At 36.4% G+C, this 17,094-nt stretch overlaps 1 protein-coding gene across 1 annotated transcript in view; it reads left to right on the top strand.

The window, feature by feature from the left end:
* The window catches only part of LOC134546257 (nuclear RNA export factor 1-like), an 84,194-nt gene that overhangs the window by 54,880 nt on the left and 12,220 nt on the right, over positions 1-17,094 (top strand). Inside the window, exons 9-12 of the mRNA XM_063388957.1 lie at positions 4,360-4,577; positions 5,233-5,401; positions 6,041-6,214; positions 6,877-7,019. Of these exons, the coding sequence (XP_063245027.1) occupies positions 4,360-4,577; positions 5,233-5,401; positions 6,041-6,214; positions 6,877-7,019 (704 nt within the window). The remainder of the gene's footprint in view (positions 1-4,359; positions 4,578-5,232; positions 5,402-6,040; positions 6,215-6,876; positions 7,020-17,094) is intronic.

The following is a 17,094-nucleotide window of genomic DNA, read 5'->3' as shown; positions in this document are numbered from 1 at the left end:
GATTTTTCTCAAAAACTGTAAGTTTTATCAAAAATATAGCCCAGACAAAAATTGTATATTATAAAATTATCTACAAAAATGGTCTGAATACTTTTTTTCCCTAGGAATCACCATTCCTAAGATATCGCCATTCTAAAAGTTGAAAGAGTTAGATTCTACCTTATATGCACACATTTCCACGCCACCTGTGAGGTAGTGTACTTGGTGCGTTTTTTTAACGTTGTTTTCCCGGTAGGCCTACTCCACGATCTGTTATGACAGAGTTTTATGGGAAAATACTGTATTTACTGCATGATAATTACTGATTTTGATATTGATATAGGTGTTTGATTTAAATTGTAGTTCTGATTTCTGTTAATATTCTAATCTGATTCATATTCATCAAATTCAACTTCAACAGTCATGTCTTCTTTGATTTCTTCTTCTTCTTCCTCTTGTTCTTGCTGGATGTTCAGAAATTGTTCAACTGAAGATGAATCAGCAGTCTCTTCATCGATATCACATGAATCTTCGTCTATTGGATTAAATTGAACATTTGAGCAAGACTGACCTTGGCAATTAGTGCACGCTGGTGAACACAACAACCCTACTCTTCTACAGATACATTTAGCACTACAGCCTTTTTTGCAATTGCAAAAAATAGTGATAGGAGTTTTTCCAGAGCAGGTGGGAGTATAGTTTGAATCGGTTCCAAAGTATTATCTGTTAATTTCCAACCCCAGTCTTCGGGGTTAAGTTGATTGCGTAACCATGTCTGAACTTGATAGTATACTCGATACAAGTGTAGATGAGCAGAAGCAGATGTTGGAGGAAGATAAGATAGTTGTACTTGTTTCTTTTTCTGTGTAGTTTTTACAAAAGTAAAATATCTATACTTGTCAATACAATTAATTTTTTTTGGAGCTCCATAAACAGCAAGGAGAAAGCGAATTCCTTTTGTTATTATCGTTTGAGGAGGAGAGTAAATTTCTTCAAATACTTTAGCGCAATCAATTAAATACTTTTTCTCAAATAATTTCAGTGCTGATGTTTTACCCCTTCTGATCATTGCTGATGTAGTATCGCAACTGGTTATCGCATGTAAAAATAAAATATGGTTTTGGCATTTTGGATAAGCAGATAAACTTTTTGAAGAATATATTTCTGTTCGCTGTTGAGCCTTTCCAGGTTTTAAAAAGTAAATAATTTTATCAATTGGAGTCCTTGCAGTAAGTAGTATTAACAAATCAATGTATTTAGGTGGCATTTGTGTGCATATCGTGTAGAATCTAACTCCTTCAACTTTTAGAATGGCGAATTCTTATGAATGGTGATTCTTAGGAAAAAAGTATTAGGACCATTTTTGTAGATAATTTTATAATGTACAATTTTTGTCTGGGCTATATTTTTGATAAAACTTATCGTTTTTGAGAAAAATCCAAAAAAAAAAACCTGAAAATTTTGACTTTTGACCTTGAATAACTTTTTTAGCACACATGGGATCTATGGGGACTTTTGGCACTTTATTTCTACTGGTGTACCCTAGATCTCTACCAAAATTCAGCTCTGTCTGAATTTTTTTTATTTGATCACTATTTTTATGTCTATTTTGACTGGACTATAAAATCACTACTGAAACCACTACCAGGTTTTCAATTAACAAATTAATTAAACTAAATGGCAACTAAAAAAAAATCTTAGCAAAAGAAAACAAAGGCAGTAATACGCCAAGATTAAGTCTAACAAACTTCATATGCTGCACTAAACAGTAAAATATTAAGAGCCAAATAATTGACAGTTAAAACATATTAACTAAAAAAAATCTAAAGAAAAAACAACTAAATTTTTCTTATGGAAAGAAAATGTAAAAATCCTTTGCAATGCCTACTATTATATCAAAGCATTTGTATAATTATTATATGTTAATAAAAATTGTATAGAATCTTGCAAAAAATATATTATTAAGTTCTCAACAAACTAACAAATGATTCTTTGCACTGCAAACATTTATAGGTAAATATTTTTATTACAGCTTGCAGCATCAAAAACTAAAATATACTATTCATGCATAAATTAAGAGCTCTTTCACCAAACAAACTTTCAGCAATTTAATACTGCAAATTGTGTTCAAATACATACCGTATCCCTGATGGTCTTCCAAAAAAAAAAAAAAAAAAAAAAAATACAGCCATCTGCACCATGTAAATTAGCATTTGTAAAAATTTCATCTTCATAATTCATTCAACAAAACTAGCAAGTAAATGTGCAGCAAAAACTGTTTTCAAACACTTGACTTGCTTGACTATTGTAGAAAAATTTCAATATCTTAAACTGTTGCTGGAGAAAGTACTAGGCCTAGTGGTATGGCACCAATAAAACCTACTCAGTAAATCGCTGGGCAAAATCGTACAACACCTTTAAAAGGGTCCATGTCTCCACTGCATGCCCAGCCAAGAGAAACACTGCCATCTCGCCGAGTATATGCATCAAGAAAATGGTAGACTCTGCATAGTTCTCCACAGGCCACACCACGCTAAGCTGTCTGTACATGGTTATACACCCATTTTTATGCCCAAAATTTCTTTTCGCTCCTGGGTTCACAGTAACCATCTCGTCACACAGCGCATAAGGAGTTGCCTCCCATTTCAGGTCATGATTTTATATTTATATTAATCACTGATCAACTTTTAGACTTTTTCAATTGTTTAACTTTCACGAAATGAAAAATATATACAGCGCATACTTTTTGCATAATTAGCTGCCAAAGTTACATTTTTAACGTTTTTGGGTTGTACAAATAAGGAGAATTTAATTTATTGCAGAACTGAAACGTTTTAGGTTTAACGGCAATGCAACTGGCTACTTCATCATATGGTTTGCATTTCTATCACTAAAACTCATTTCATGTTTCTTAGCTGTCAAAATCATAACAAATTTGAGAATATTGAAATGCCAGGTAAAATTAATTAATATTTTCTGAAAGAAATTGAAACCATTACTTGAAGTAGCTAGTGGCATTGCAGTTAAACCTAAAAAGTTCCAGTTCTGCAATAAATTAAATTCTCCTTATTTGTACAACCCAAACACATTAAAAATGTAACTTTGGCAGCTAATTATACAAAAAGTATACTCTGTATATATTTTTCATTTCATGAAAGTTAAACAATTGAAAAAGTCTACAAGTTTATCTGTAATTACTGTAATATATAAAATCTTGACCTGAAATTGGAGGCACCCTCATAACCAAGTCTTTGAACCAATTTCTTCTGCAATCACACACACAGAGTTCTCTTTCGTATAAACCACCACAATGCACAGGCTTGGACTCCAACTCAATACGCTTGCTCTATCTGTCGTACGCCTAACGAAACACAACAGCAAACTTGTTCTCAAACGTGGTAGGCAGCAGCACTGGTTGAGAATAGAATGAAACCAAATAGTGCAAGCCAAATACAACCGTTGCATTAATCAGAAAATAAATAAATGAAACAATACAAATGTATTAAGTTTTACCAAAAACTTATGGAAGCTATAATAGCTATAAATAACGCTGAAAGGTGAAAACTTAGCAAAATTAACGTGAGGTGATGCCCAACTCGACTCATTGGCCATGGGGGTTTTGGCTCACTTGCCTCCACCAAAATGAGCCAGGATTGTTTAAGAGAGTGTATTATATACGTTTCTAAGAATTTTTTTTCACATTTTGACAGGTCCCATTTTTATTGCAGTAAACTGACAACTAGTATTTTATACTTGGGTTTATATACTAAGCAAGAAATGCAATAATGCAAGAGCAAAAAGTTCAATAGCAATGTTTTCAACTATTTGTTTATAAAATAGGCAACATGCAAACATGTAACGCAAGTATCTGCCAAGTTTTAAATTCTTCATTTCAGCTTGTCGTTTACTGCTTCCATGTTTGAAATAGAAATATGCAAAAACCTTTAAAGGTGCAGACGTTATGCGCATAGAAGGCCATGATGTTTTTATTATACACATGACTTTTTACTTGTTAAAGTTTTCGCTCAGTGAAAGAAAACAACAATGTTAAATTTGTTTTCTACTGCTTTACAATTTAAAGTTGTAGGGTTGGTGACATTTTGCGACTCTGTTCTTTATAAACAACTGCGATTTTCTTGTGCTTGTTGCGCTCCTAGTGTTTGTTGCGCTCCTTGCGTGGTTTATAAACCTACCTAACATTGCACTGCTAAGCAAAAAGCCTTAGTACTTTCAAGATTATATTAGGCTGCAAACCACTTGGGTAGCGACTAAGGGTCAAGTCATGCCACGATGATGGGATGAAACCTATGAAACTTGCCACATGTTTGACGGCAAACACCAGTAGCGTCCGTGGCAATTGTTACATTTGTGTTGGTGCAGGACGGCGTCCTCTTGGGTAAGCCAGGCTTCCCCGTGTACCAGCGCAACTTCCTAGTTGACCTGAGCAAGCACGCTGTGGTGGACCACTTCCTGGGGCACTACTTCAACCTGTACGACAGCGGCAGTCGCCTCAGGATGAAGGGCTTGTATCACAGGAACGCCCTCTTCTCCATGACGGCCGCGTACCTGCCTGGCCAGAAGACCTCCAGCACGGCCAGGTGTGCATGTCCTGGCTCAAGTGCTGTGCTCATGATGTGATTTTCACAACTCGTAACTTGTGGCTCACGAGCTCTGTGCTGGCGCACCGTAAATCACGGAGGTCCCGTAAAAATATTCTGTAACCTTTTCCTTTGCTATTTTCACAATTAAAAATATGTATGACAGTTTCCAGTCGCAGGCTTAGTAACATAATATTTACTGAACATGAGACTTTACAACAGTAATTTTAACCAATTATATGCATATAATTGTATGGATGTATAGGTATTTTTAATAGAAACGTTTTAAAATTCATTTTAGAAAGTTTAATGAAGATGTGTATATAATTTATATTAAATTACTTTTATTACTTTTCTTTAAATATTTCATGGCACCCAAAATTTAACAAAAAGAAGTTTTTTATTAATCAGAACTGAATTTTAGATTTTTATAGAATGGTACTTTTGAAAAAATTAGTTTCACAGTTTTTATCATGGGAAACACACAGCAGACATTAGTTCGTAATAAAGAGAGTAGAATAGTTTGGCAAAAAGAAATAAAAAAATAATATTGAAGTATGGTCCTTGTTTATTTCGTATTTTAGTGAATTGGTATGTAATGTAATGTTACAGCTCTAACAGTAGGAAGTAATTTACATTTTTAATTTTCATACAGGTTGACCCAGTACATGATATCAAGTAGAAACCTTCTGAAACTATCAGATTATTCCAAAGCGTATTCTTCCATCGAGTATGGAGAGGACAACATACTGGCCATGATACAACGCCTGCCACCTTCAGATCACGATCCTTACTCCTTCACAGTCGACACCGCTTATGTCAAGGTGAAAATGTGGATATATTTTAGTACAGTGTTTTTTTATATTCCATGTCATTGTTGTGATTCACCTACTTTCACTAGTAGATTTTTAAAACTAAACTTCTTTAATACAAACCTAAAGGGACCATAATTTTGGCGCTTTGTAATTCCTTAATGAGGTTGGAATTAAATAAACCATTTCAAAATAGATAATTCAAACACAAATTTCATAAAATTTCTAAAGAAAATTCAAAAAAGTAGTGATTTTTATTCTCAGGTACTGGATGCATATATCACCTTCAGAAAAAAAGTAGATTTCTTGCACATAATCTTATGCAATACCAAGTATACTTTTATTTAAGGGACAATAAAATATAATTTTGGATTAGATACACACTGGTCCTTTTAGTACTTTGGTTATTCTTAACAGGCAGTCATATCATCAGAATGACTCTGTGCCAGTAATTACCTACAAGGATACATAACATTTTGGATTATTATGTACTTTCTAAGAGGTTTTCCCCATCTACATAGAACCAAGGAAATGGAATCAGTATTTGTATATTATATAGCAGATTTTTTTGCCGCAAATTTATGGGTTTATTCATTTTGTTCTTAGTGTTTAACTTTTTGAGCATTTTTTTTTTATTCTTCTGTTATGCAGGACAACATGTTGACTATTTATGTATGCGGTGTATTCAGAGAACCAGCTACGACCATGGAACCTTTGATTCGCTCCTTCAGTCGAACATTCGTGTTGCTGGAAGTGAAGCCAAATGAATTTCAAGTTGTAAATGAGATGTTGCATGTTGTCAATGCGACAACTGCCCAGGTTATGGTAAGTTATTGAAATAATTGTGTGTTCTTATCTTGTTGGTGTTGTGGTTCAGTTCTTAGATGCAATTCTCCATGCCCTACTGTTTTGTGCTTTTATTTTATTCTCCCCATTCCTTTATGTATGTTTATATCTGCCGTTATCTACATCACATTCAATTCAAAGTTTCATACACATTTCTGCAATGTTGCAAGGTTTCAGTGATTTAATGTTACATTTCTTAAATATATCTGAAACATTGTGTGCTGTATGAGATATTATAGCATTTTTGTACTTTTGAAATGTCATAACCACAATGTTTTCCCTTATTTGTTAGATGAACAACCAAGAGTGTAATTTTATATGCCAAACAACTACATATTTGATCCTTTATGTTCAAGTACCAGGTGAATGATATGAGTGCATTGACAAAAAGTTCAACAGTTACTGAGAGTTCATAGTAAGATATTATTTTCCCAATGAAATGAAATGAATATTTTTTTGTTGTAGAGTTGAGAGTCCCTTTCTTTAAAGGATGTTTGAAAGCAAATCAGCAAAAAGGTTACTTATTTTTCTAGAAACCTGTTTGGTTCCAGTATTCATTTTGCGTTCTGCAACCACCTGGATCCTTGCAAATACACATGGTTTCTGAATCAGTAGTAGACCCATGGGGTTTGTTGTTGTAGGAATCGTTCAAATACAAGCGCCCTCCCATCGTTGTGCAGAGCATCGCTCGCAATGCTGCTCAGAATCTGACAGAGGTTGACAAATCACAACTGGTTGGTATTCTTTCTGATGTCACAGAGATGAATCGTCAGTGGAGCAGAAAGTAAGTTGGATGGATTTTTTATTGTATTATATTTCACTTAAGCTTAATGTTTCATCATCAGCAAACTCATCAGAAATGTAACACACAACTACACAGAACAAGCTCATCGGGGGAAGCAGTCTGCCACTGCCTCTGTAGCATGGCTCATCTTTAGTTTGCACTGAGCTTTCAAGTGGGCATTGACTCTCTTTTTAATGCTTGATTTCTGCCATTAATACTGTTTTTTTTTCCTTTTTTTTTTTTCCCCTCTGTTGCCAGATATACACCATTGAGCACAAAGGTTTTACACACAACTTTGTAATGTAGTAGTAATATTATAAAACTGAAGAGTTTGTTTGTTTGAACGCGCTAATCTCAGGAACCACTGGTCCGATTTGAAAAATTCTTTCAGTGTTGGATAGTACATTTATCGAGGAAGGCTATAGGCTACATTATATTATCAATAACATTAGGGATCCTTACTAAAAGTCCAATTTAGAATCAAATGCGTTGGAGGGGGGTTAGATACAACATGCAGTACACGTACGAAGTGTGTGTTGACAATGCCGCAGGCGCTAGAAATTTATTTCCTATTGCCTATTAACATTGTTGCCATGCACTAGATGCCTTATCATTCTTAATTCTCCCATACAAATAAAAAACACCCGTATGATATTAACAACGAAGCAATCAGTACCCTCATAAGAGTTAAATTAGTATTTAAATACTTTTTATCACTTTAAATCGTAAACGTAAACTATTGTTTTTTTTCCTCTCTCTGTGTTTAATTAGTATTTCTATTGCCCTTTTTTTTCAAGTATATATATTTTACAGACTTTAAACTTCACAGTAATGTTCCTTATGTTACGCAGGATGACATTTTCCGAAAACTAGATCCCATGGGTGGTTAAAACCAGGCAACAGTGGGTACTTTGTCTGCATGAGAACAGGATTTTGCATTGTTCTTGCCTTCTGCGTCTCCATGGCAACGGGCATCGCGCGGCAGTGGCGTACCCACAAGGAGGGGCATGTATAATGAGCGGCGCAAGAGTGATCTGCCTGTAGACTGCCGTAGCGAAGTACGGGCACATCAGTTGTACGTTGCGTGCACGAGTCGGGAAACCATCGGTGCTATTCATTTTCTCTCCGGTACATTATACAGTATTTTAATAAATTTTCACTGAATTTTTTTTTATTTACCATTACTGTAAATGGGAGATGTGGCTTAATTTTTTTTCATTAGTATAGCCGTGCGAAGCCGGGTCGGGCAGCTAGTATATATATATAAAATCACATTTTTAGGAACATGATAACTAGAGATGGGAAAAAATGGTGTAACGATTTTTCCGCAAATTTTTGCGAAAAAACGCGAAAAAAGATTTTTATAACTATAAAAAGCGAAATTCTGAAAATCTCCGAAAAAAAATGTTAAAATATGAGTTATTTGCGACTTTATAAAAAATTATGTGCGCGATGTCACAAAATACGATGTTCACACATTAGGTTGGAAATACCACTTATTTTAAAACACCTTAGCTGTCTTTTAGCGTCTTCCATTTTTGCCAGAAACATTACGCCTATCAATGCAGAAAATTACATATTGCAGTACTTATTCAGCCGGCAGCCTCCATATTTACACACAGCAGTCCTTATCCTTCCCCTTCGCTTCACAATAGAATACAACATAATTTTTCCGTTGATTAAATTTTTTATTGCTTTACTCCGCTGCTTAATTAGTTCTTTCCGAATACCTGGTACCGAAAAAATGTTATATAATGTTTTTGTAAACATTTATTACGCCATCCCGAATTCTGAACTCGATATTCGTTTGTTTTCGTTGATGCCAGATTGCAACGGAAGACAATTGAATGCGCTAGCAGCGAGCACACGTACCCAGGGGGGTGACAGTAGATAGGACAAACTGAATCCTTAAAAATGAGATCATACCAAGTTTCACCAACATCGGAAAAAAAAAATTACAAGTTTTGATCTCTTTAGTTTATTACATATCCAGTTATTATAATTACATACGGCCATCTTTGTATTGTCTCGTGGTAATAATGGGATTTGAAAGTAAAAGTATATATTTTTTAAATGTCACTGAAAATTAGATGCTGCGTGGCATATTGCCGAAAACGAAAATTAGAGCACGTTGGCCTGTCGTTCTCCATATTACCTGCTAGGGCTGCTACTGAAGTTTTTGAAGTTGAAAATTAAAAAAATTAAAAATGGAATGGAAAAAAAATATAATAAACAGAAATAAAATTAATTACTAAACGATCATCAGTTTCAATCTGGCTGTATAATTAATTTGGACTTTACTAGTGTAGAAAAAAATAATATATAAGTATATACATTTGTTATTAACTAACACAAGATAAAATGGTGGTCTTGTGGGTAAAGGCGTCATGGCACGAAACTGACAATTGAGAGTTCGATTCTACCTTAGTTCGAAGTTTTTTTTTCTATTGCGGAAATAGTTTAACGTCCCATTATAAGGACTAACATAAAGCAATTTTACAATATCAGTAGCCTTTATCGAAAAAATATAAAATATGACGACTACAAAGGTGCCAACGGTGCCAACTATCACACGCTAAACCTTTCTCAGGTTGTATCTGGCTGTAATTTTTTCGTTGTCAAGTTGCAAAGAAATGGTATGATCGCAAGGGTTTTGTTTACAAATTTAAGCAAACAATCATTACTATGGGAGTGGCGCCTCTCCCTTTACTTACTCTATGCACGTACCAACGTACCAATTTTTCGTTAACAAAACAACACGTGACGTGTGTTATCTTTCGGGATACCTAGTTAATTTGCCGTGTTCATTAATATTCTATACTTTGCAAAAGTTTACACGGGCAGGCAGTTTAAGTAAAACAAGAATCCTTGTAGGTTTCGACTTATTTACTGCTAGGCCCAATATAGCGATGCCAAAATTTAAAGCATCTTGCTTATCGCGGGCGACGGAATTTAAATCGGAAGGGCTGTACGTTTCAAACAACATTTTGTTCTGTAAATGGTGCAATTGCCGAGTTGATTACGAGAGAAGGGACACTGTTGTCAAACATGTTGCTAGTAAACATCATGTGAAAGTGAGGTTAGGTGCCGAGGGCACAAGCAGTGGCAGCAAACGTCTTGCAACACTAGAAGAAGTCGCAAAAGTCGGGGAAAAAGTACGAGAGGACAGAGAGAGATTTATTTTGGATACAACCGAGGCTTTTATATCTGCCAACATACCACTCCAGAAATTAGACAACACCCAATTACGTGGTTGGATTAATAAAAATGTAAAGGGTGGGGGAGATCTTCCTACAGCCAGTTCCCTTAGGAGAACATATGTTCCAAAATTGGGGGAGAAAGTGGAAGCACAGTTAAAAGATGAATTTGAAGGGGTCGATATATGTGTGCTATGTGATGAAATGACAGATAAAGGAGGGGCATGTGTTTTCAACATCCTTTTCAAAAAATTAGAACCTGCTAGTAGTCAAAACACAAAGTTAGTGGCATCCATTGTTCTTGATGTAGCAAACCATGCAACATGTTCTAAAGCAGTTCTGGACACATTGAACAAGTACAACATTGATTAAAATTCAGTGAAAGCCATAGTAAGCGATTCTGCTCCTTACATGAACAAGTGTTTCACCACACTGAGTGGATTGTTGGTAGAAGCTGTTTATGTGCAATGTTGGGCACATAAGTTGCATTTAGTAGGCAACACCTTCCAAAGTACACTGCCGCTTCTTAACAAGGCAGTATCTAAGGTTAAGAAGGCATTTCTTAACAGCAGAAGGAGAAGAAACCTCTACTTGGTATTCTTGTCAGAAAAATATGGAACATCCAGTGGCAAAGTCAGGGCTTTTCATGAACCAGTTTTGACAAGATGGAATTCTTGGTTCCATTCTGTCACTTACCTTTCTGAGTACTTTGATAACATAGTGGAATATTTTGAAAACATTGATGGCAGCTTGGAATCGGAGAACAGTGGCATAAGCTGGTTAAAGGACCGCACTGCTGCAGAGGTGATTCAAATAAAAATTGAAGCTGAATTTGTTTCAGTCCACTGCAGACAACTGTCGGAACTAATCACATTCCTGGAAGGTTCTGCTTACACAACATCACACATATTAACCTGTAAACTTGATGATTTGATGAGCAAAATGCAGCTGTTAAGTGTAGGGCAAGTTGAGCAGTTTGGTGAATGTATTGTCCGTTTATTGAAGAGTCTTTCACTTAAGCTTAAGGCGGAACAAGTATCCCTTCTGAAAGCAGCAGCTGTGAAGGCACATACAAAGTTACAGGATTTAAAGAAAAAAGATCCAGCAGGAAAATTTTTTTCAAGCATGAGTTCATTACTGAATCCTAGAAAAATATCTCAGCAAACTCCTTCCAATGAAATGTTGCAAAGTTATATGCACAACATTCCTTTCATCAAGCAAATGGAACTGCAGACATTTTTAGAAGGATACCATGCCATGAAGAATGTAGTTGTGGAAGAGCTGGGAAGGCCACATTGTTCGGACATAGACATGGTAACCCTTATGTGCTCTCTGAAAACAGACCACCCACATTTTGCTTCAGTTTGTTTGAAGGCTTTGTGGCTGCCTACAAGCAATGTGGACAGTGAGAGGTCCTTCTCACATTATTCACTCGTAGTAAGTGACCGGCGCCGCAGGCTGTTACCAGAAAATGCTGAAATTCTGACAATGATTATTTCAACAAGACCTGAAGTGTGTAGCGTTAACATGACTAAAGTTTAACCACTTTTATTGTAACAAAACTTTTGAACATACAGGATTCATTTCTTAATTTTTAATTGTTCGTAATCAGAATAATAGAAATGTAAGAGTGCACAAATAAATTTTGTTCTAAATTTGTGATCATCAGTACGGTGCTTTAAACTTTTGAAAAAAATGTCGTAAGTACCAGTAGTAAAAAATTTTCTTTTTTTAAAATATCGTTTTAAAAAACGTTTTCCTATAAAAACACAAAACACCGCAATTGCTGATTATTGAAACGAAATTGGCATAAAAATAACACCGCTTTTTCCCATCACTAATGATAACTAATGTAAATTTTTACAAATCACTTCCAAACTGATACAAAAAATCTAGTATTGGAAAATCTTGCTTGAGTTCATTAATGGACAGTATCCGACCAAAGATTTTTTGAAAAACAGAATAAATGCTGTAACTTCCATAATATTCCAAAAACTTTGTCGAAATACATTTTGTATATGACTAACCATAACTGCAAGGGGTGAAAAAAAACAAGGGTTGGTGGACAAAAAAATTCATAACTCCCTTAGTAAGCACACTATCGAATCTGTTCAAATTATTTGTAAATGTTAATAATTTTTATCTAATAAATATTAGTCTGAAACAAGTTTTAAAACAAACTATTGCAGAAACGGGACTAAAATAAAGGGTAGAATTAAAAATGAATTCATAATTTCCGTACAATGTACACTATCAAATTCGTTCTAATTTATTGCAAAACCATGAATTATTATCTACAACTTTCATCTGAAATAATTTTTTATACCACCAATCACCTATCATTACTGCAAGGGGTGGAATAAACAGGGGTTGAACGACAAAAAAATTCATAACTCTGTAAGTAGACACTATCAAGTTCATTCGAATTGTTTACAAACTGTACAAATATTACCTAAAGCATTTCTCAGAAACAATTTCTGATACAACCAACCACTTTAAAGGGTGGATAAAAAGGGGTTAAAATATTATAATAAATTCATAAATCCCCTTAGTAAAAGCACACCATCAACTCCGTTCAAATTGTATGTAAAGCTTACCTATAATTGTCAACTAACACTTTTGTCTTAAACAATTTTTGATAAATGCAAACAATTATTTGAATGGGTTTAAAAAAAACTGGAGTCTGAATAAGAAAATAAATAAAACTTGACTAACATGTTGAATCCATTCTTATTTTTGTTTAACTTTCTAAATATTGTCTAAAACTTCTGTTAAAATAAATTTTCATCTAACTAACCATTACTGCAAGGGGTGGAAATAACAAGGTATACTATCAAAAAATTCTTTATCACAGGGTGTCTACAAGTCACGAAAGTCCCGAAAGTAACGAAAAAGTAATGAATTTTGATGTGAGGTCACGAAGTCACTAAAAAGTCACGGAATTCGGTACAAGCTCACGAAAAATATTTCAATTGACGTATTTTCACGTGTATTTATTGGACACTAAGTGACTGTGTAATTGGCACAGCCGTATTTTTCTTTCTTTAGTATGGTTTGGCCTGCGATAGAAGAACAAAGTGCTGAAGTAAGATACCATGAAACACAGTGGTGAAATTCAATGCCATGCCAAGCTGATTGTCATGCTATGTTCGTTTTCGTTGTTTTGTTTTTAGGACACAGGCCGTACGAGTCTAGCATTGCATGACATATGAAAAGTCTCGTATTTGTACGAGGATTCAGAGGTTTTCAAACCATAGATGTTACAGTATACTACCGTATTTACTCGTATAATCGTCGCCAGCGTATAATCGTCGCACACTAATTTATTGAAGGCGACTGAGGCGCGATCGGAACAGCCGTAAACACAATGGCAGCCTGCTTTCATGTGGCGTGGCCGTGTGGGAGGAAGGAATGTGAGTGCGGGCTATCAAATATAGTTTACTTGGAACCAGGCAGAGTGCGCACGCTGAATGCAATCGGCAACCTATCGATATCCGTACTTGACTACGTGCGCGCACTCTATACAGGCATCAACATAACCAAACACAGCGGCGACCTATCAATGTCCATATTCGACTGGGTGCGCTCACACTATACATGCATCAACATAACCGAACACAGCGGCGACGGAAAAAATTATTGAAAATTTAACTGAAAGAGAATTTACACATCAGAAAACTTCGTATTTATGTTAATTAAATAAATAAATAGTAATTTCTTAACAAATAATTTATTCCAATGTAAAATAAAGACAGTACGGAGAAAATGGCGGGATCGAAACGTTCTATCACATTTAATGGGAAATCTTTGTGTGAGAACATCATAAAGAAGTTTTACATTAAAAAAAAAAAAAATTTTTACTCAATGGTTGCACCTAACTTTTTTTCATAAAATTTGGTAAAATTGCTGCGACGATTGTGCAAGTAAATACGGTACGTACAACTTGTTATGATAACGATGCTTTCTGCCTCCGCGTCTATTTGTTGTTACACTTGGTAAAAACTTATGGAAATAATATGACTGGGAACTTATCTATTTAGTAAAGTATGGGACTTCGTGTGTGTCATAAAATAACTCAAAATGTGTTTTTGTTTACGTGTTCGTGATCTTTATTTGCATATGCATTGCTGAAAATCGAAGAAATGTGATAGTGCCGCAAATTACGTACAACCTGTTTTGCGATTTCGAAATTTAAAAAAAAACTAGCTCAATGGATGAACAGAAGTTTGTGAGAAATGAACCTTAATTTGTGTTATAGAACTTGAAGTTGGTTTTTCACTAAATTGGACTTGAACCACAGGTTTCTCTATAATGTAAATAGGCCAGTTGGCTCTTAAGGTTGAATTAAAATGCCAGGGAAGTGTAGCTTTCAAGAAAGTTGGTATGACCAACCGTTTGCAAGTACATAGAAAATGTGGTTAAGGCGAGTTGAAAGTGACAAATTCAGAGCTCATTGCAGTACTTGTAGGACAGATTTTGATGTTTCTCATGCAGGGGTCAACTCGGTAAAAGTACAAGAAAAAGGGAAATGTCACTCGCAGTTAGTGGCTGGCTTTCTTTTTGTAAAAACAATTGAGAATAAATTTCTCCAGTAAACTATCCTTAAACACAGAACAGAGAGACACTGCATGGTATCAAGATGATTTATCCAAACCAAGTATATCTGGCACTTCTGGTGCTTCCACTTTACTGGCCCAGACAAGTACGTCCAGTACACAGCCTCAATCAAAAACTTTTGATACATTGACCTGTGAATTAAGCCCTACCAGTTCATCAGTTGCAGGCACTACTTGTTCCCGTATTTCAGATTGTAAGCCTATTGCTAGAGACAGGTGTTTTTCGCGATGCTCGAAATCGCGAAATATTAACGAAATTAATATACATAAACTTAAAAACGCGAAATTATCAATTACTTAGAGAAATCATGTAAAAAAAAATTAAGAAAAAACACACTGAAAATAGCTAAACGTCCGTATTTTGATGTCTCGATACAGTAGTCGATTATAATTGATTGTTAACAACTTTCGATAGTCTAGGAAGTCGTATTCGTGTCGCACTATCACCTCGCCAGAGTCGCCACTCGCTACAGTTAAAATGGCGTGGATGTAATCAAATGTTTTTGCTCTGTTTCGTTTTGTAAAACGTTGATTTTAAAATGGTTGTGTTGTGTATTGTGGCCGCGGGGCTGGTTGGTGGCAATGTTGTTGTTGTTGTAGTTGGTAATGGAGGTTTGCGTGCACGAGGTGTAGAGAAATGTATGGACTGATAAGTAACTAATTGTATGTAACGGGATGAAATAAAGAGTGCACTAAAGTGGCGACGAGGATGGGATCCATTCGTGCATGTGTTGCCGGCCGGTGGCGTGAATGGTAATACAGTAAACAGTAAACACTGATGGCGCGTTTTAGCTCATTTGGAGAGTTTGTGCCAGGGAAAGATGCCTGGAAGACGTATGCAGAACGGTGGAATTATTACCTGGTGGCCAACAAGGTCACCGACAAAGAAGAGCAGAAGGCTATATTTTTCACGGTGTGTGGCACGGAACTTTATAACCTAGTTTCGTCACTGGTGTCTCCAAAGGCTACGGGCGAGGTGGTGATATCCGAGATTTTGGACTTACTGTCGACACATTTCGAACCTAGACTGAGTGAAGTGGAGTCTTTCAAGTTTCACAAGCGAGACCAACAAGAAGGTGAAAATATTGCCGAGTATGTAGCGGCTTTGCGGCGGCTGGCGGCACACTGCAATTTTACCGACCTCGAAAGGATGCTACGCGATCGTCTAGTGTGCGGGGTTCACTATAAAACGGTGCAACATGCGATGCTATCTAAGGACAATCTCACGTTCAAGGCAGCAGTGGACTTGGCGGTAGTGGCAGAGGCGGCAAGTCGTAATTTACGTGATATCCGGGGAGCAGTGGGGAGTGAACTGGTTGGTGCAATGAGTGGTATCAAAATAGACAAAAAGATGCCGGGAGACAAAACGTTTGTCAAGACACCAACTAGGAGTGATCCATCAGAAAGGCAGCTGTCATGCTGGAGATATGCTGGGTCTCATAACCCCCACACATGTAGGCATCGGGGCACTGTGTGTAATTTTTGCTCCAAGAAAGGGCATTTAGAAAGGGCATGTATAACGAAAAGAAATAGCCATCAGGGTAAAGCACAAACAAGAGTAAGGGGCAACCGAGAGAGTGCCAATTACAGGGTAACTGGAGACCAGCAGTCATCGGATGAAGACACCGCAACATACAGCTTATACAATGTTAACAGTAACCCCTTGAAAAGCCGCCCTCCGATCAAAGTGGACGTGTGGTTAGATGGGCGTCAGTTGGAGATGGAAGTCGACACGGGGGCGGGCCACACTATTATTAGCAGTGATACATACAAACAGTTGTGGCCAGAGCAACCGGAGTTACAAGCAGCAAATATGGAACTGCATACTTGGTCGCAAGAACGGTTGGGAGTTTTGGGATATATGAATGTACAAGTGCAAATGAAAACAGCATCAGGTAGGTTGACCCTGTTGGTGGCAAAGGGGGAAGGTCCAAGCTTGCTAGGGCGTAGCTGGTTGGAGCCTTTAGGAATTAGCGTAGAGGGGATCCATTATATTCATCAGGAACAAATTACAAGAGTGATCCAGGAATACCCAGGGGTATTTGGAGATATGGAGCTAGGACGTTATACCGGACCACCAGTGACCATTGAGATTGAAGTGGGGGCGAAGCCAATATTTCGTAAAAGCCGGCCAGTGGGATTTGCGTTGGCAGAGAAGGTCAGTGAAGAGATTGACCGGTTGGTGGAACGAGGGGTACTGGAACCTGTGACGTATTCAACATGGGCTACACATTTAGTGCCGGTACGGAAAACGGATGGATC

The sequence above is a fragment of the Bacillus rossius genome, chromosome 1, assembly GCF_032445375.1.
Source record: "Bacillus rossius redtenbacheri isolate Brsri chromosome 1, Brsri_v3, whole genome shotgun sequence".
NCBI classification, from domain to species: domain Eukaryota; kingdom Metazoa; phylum Arthropoda; class Insecta; order Phasmatodea; family Bacillidae; genus Bacillus; species Bacillus rossius.
The sequence above is the reverse complement of the archived record's forward strand: the minus strand, read 5'-3'. Positions and strand labels throughout refer to the sequence as shown.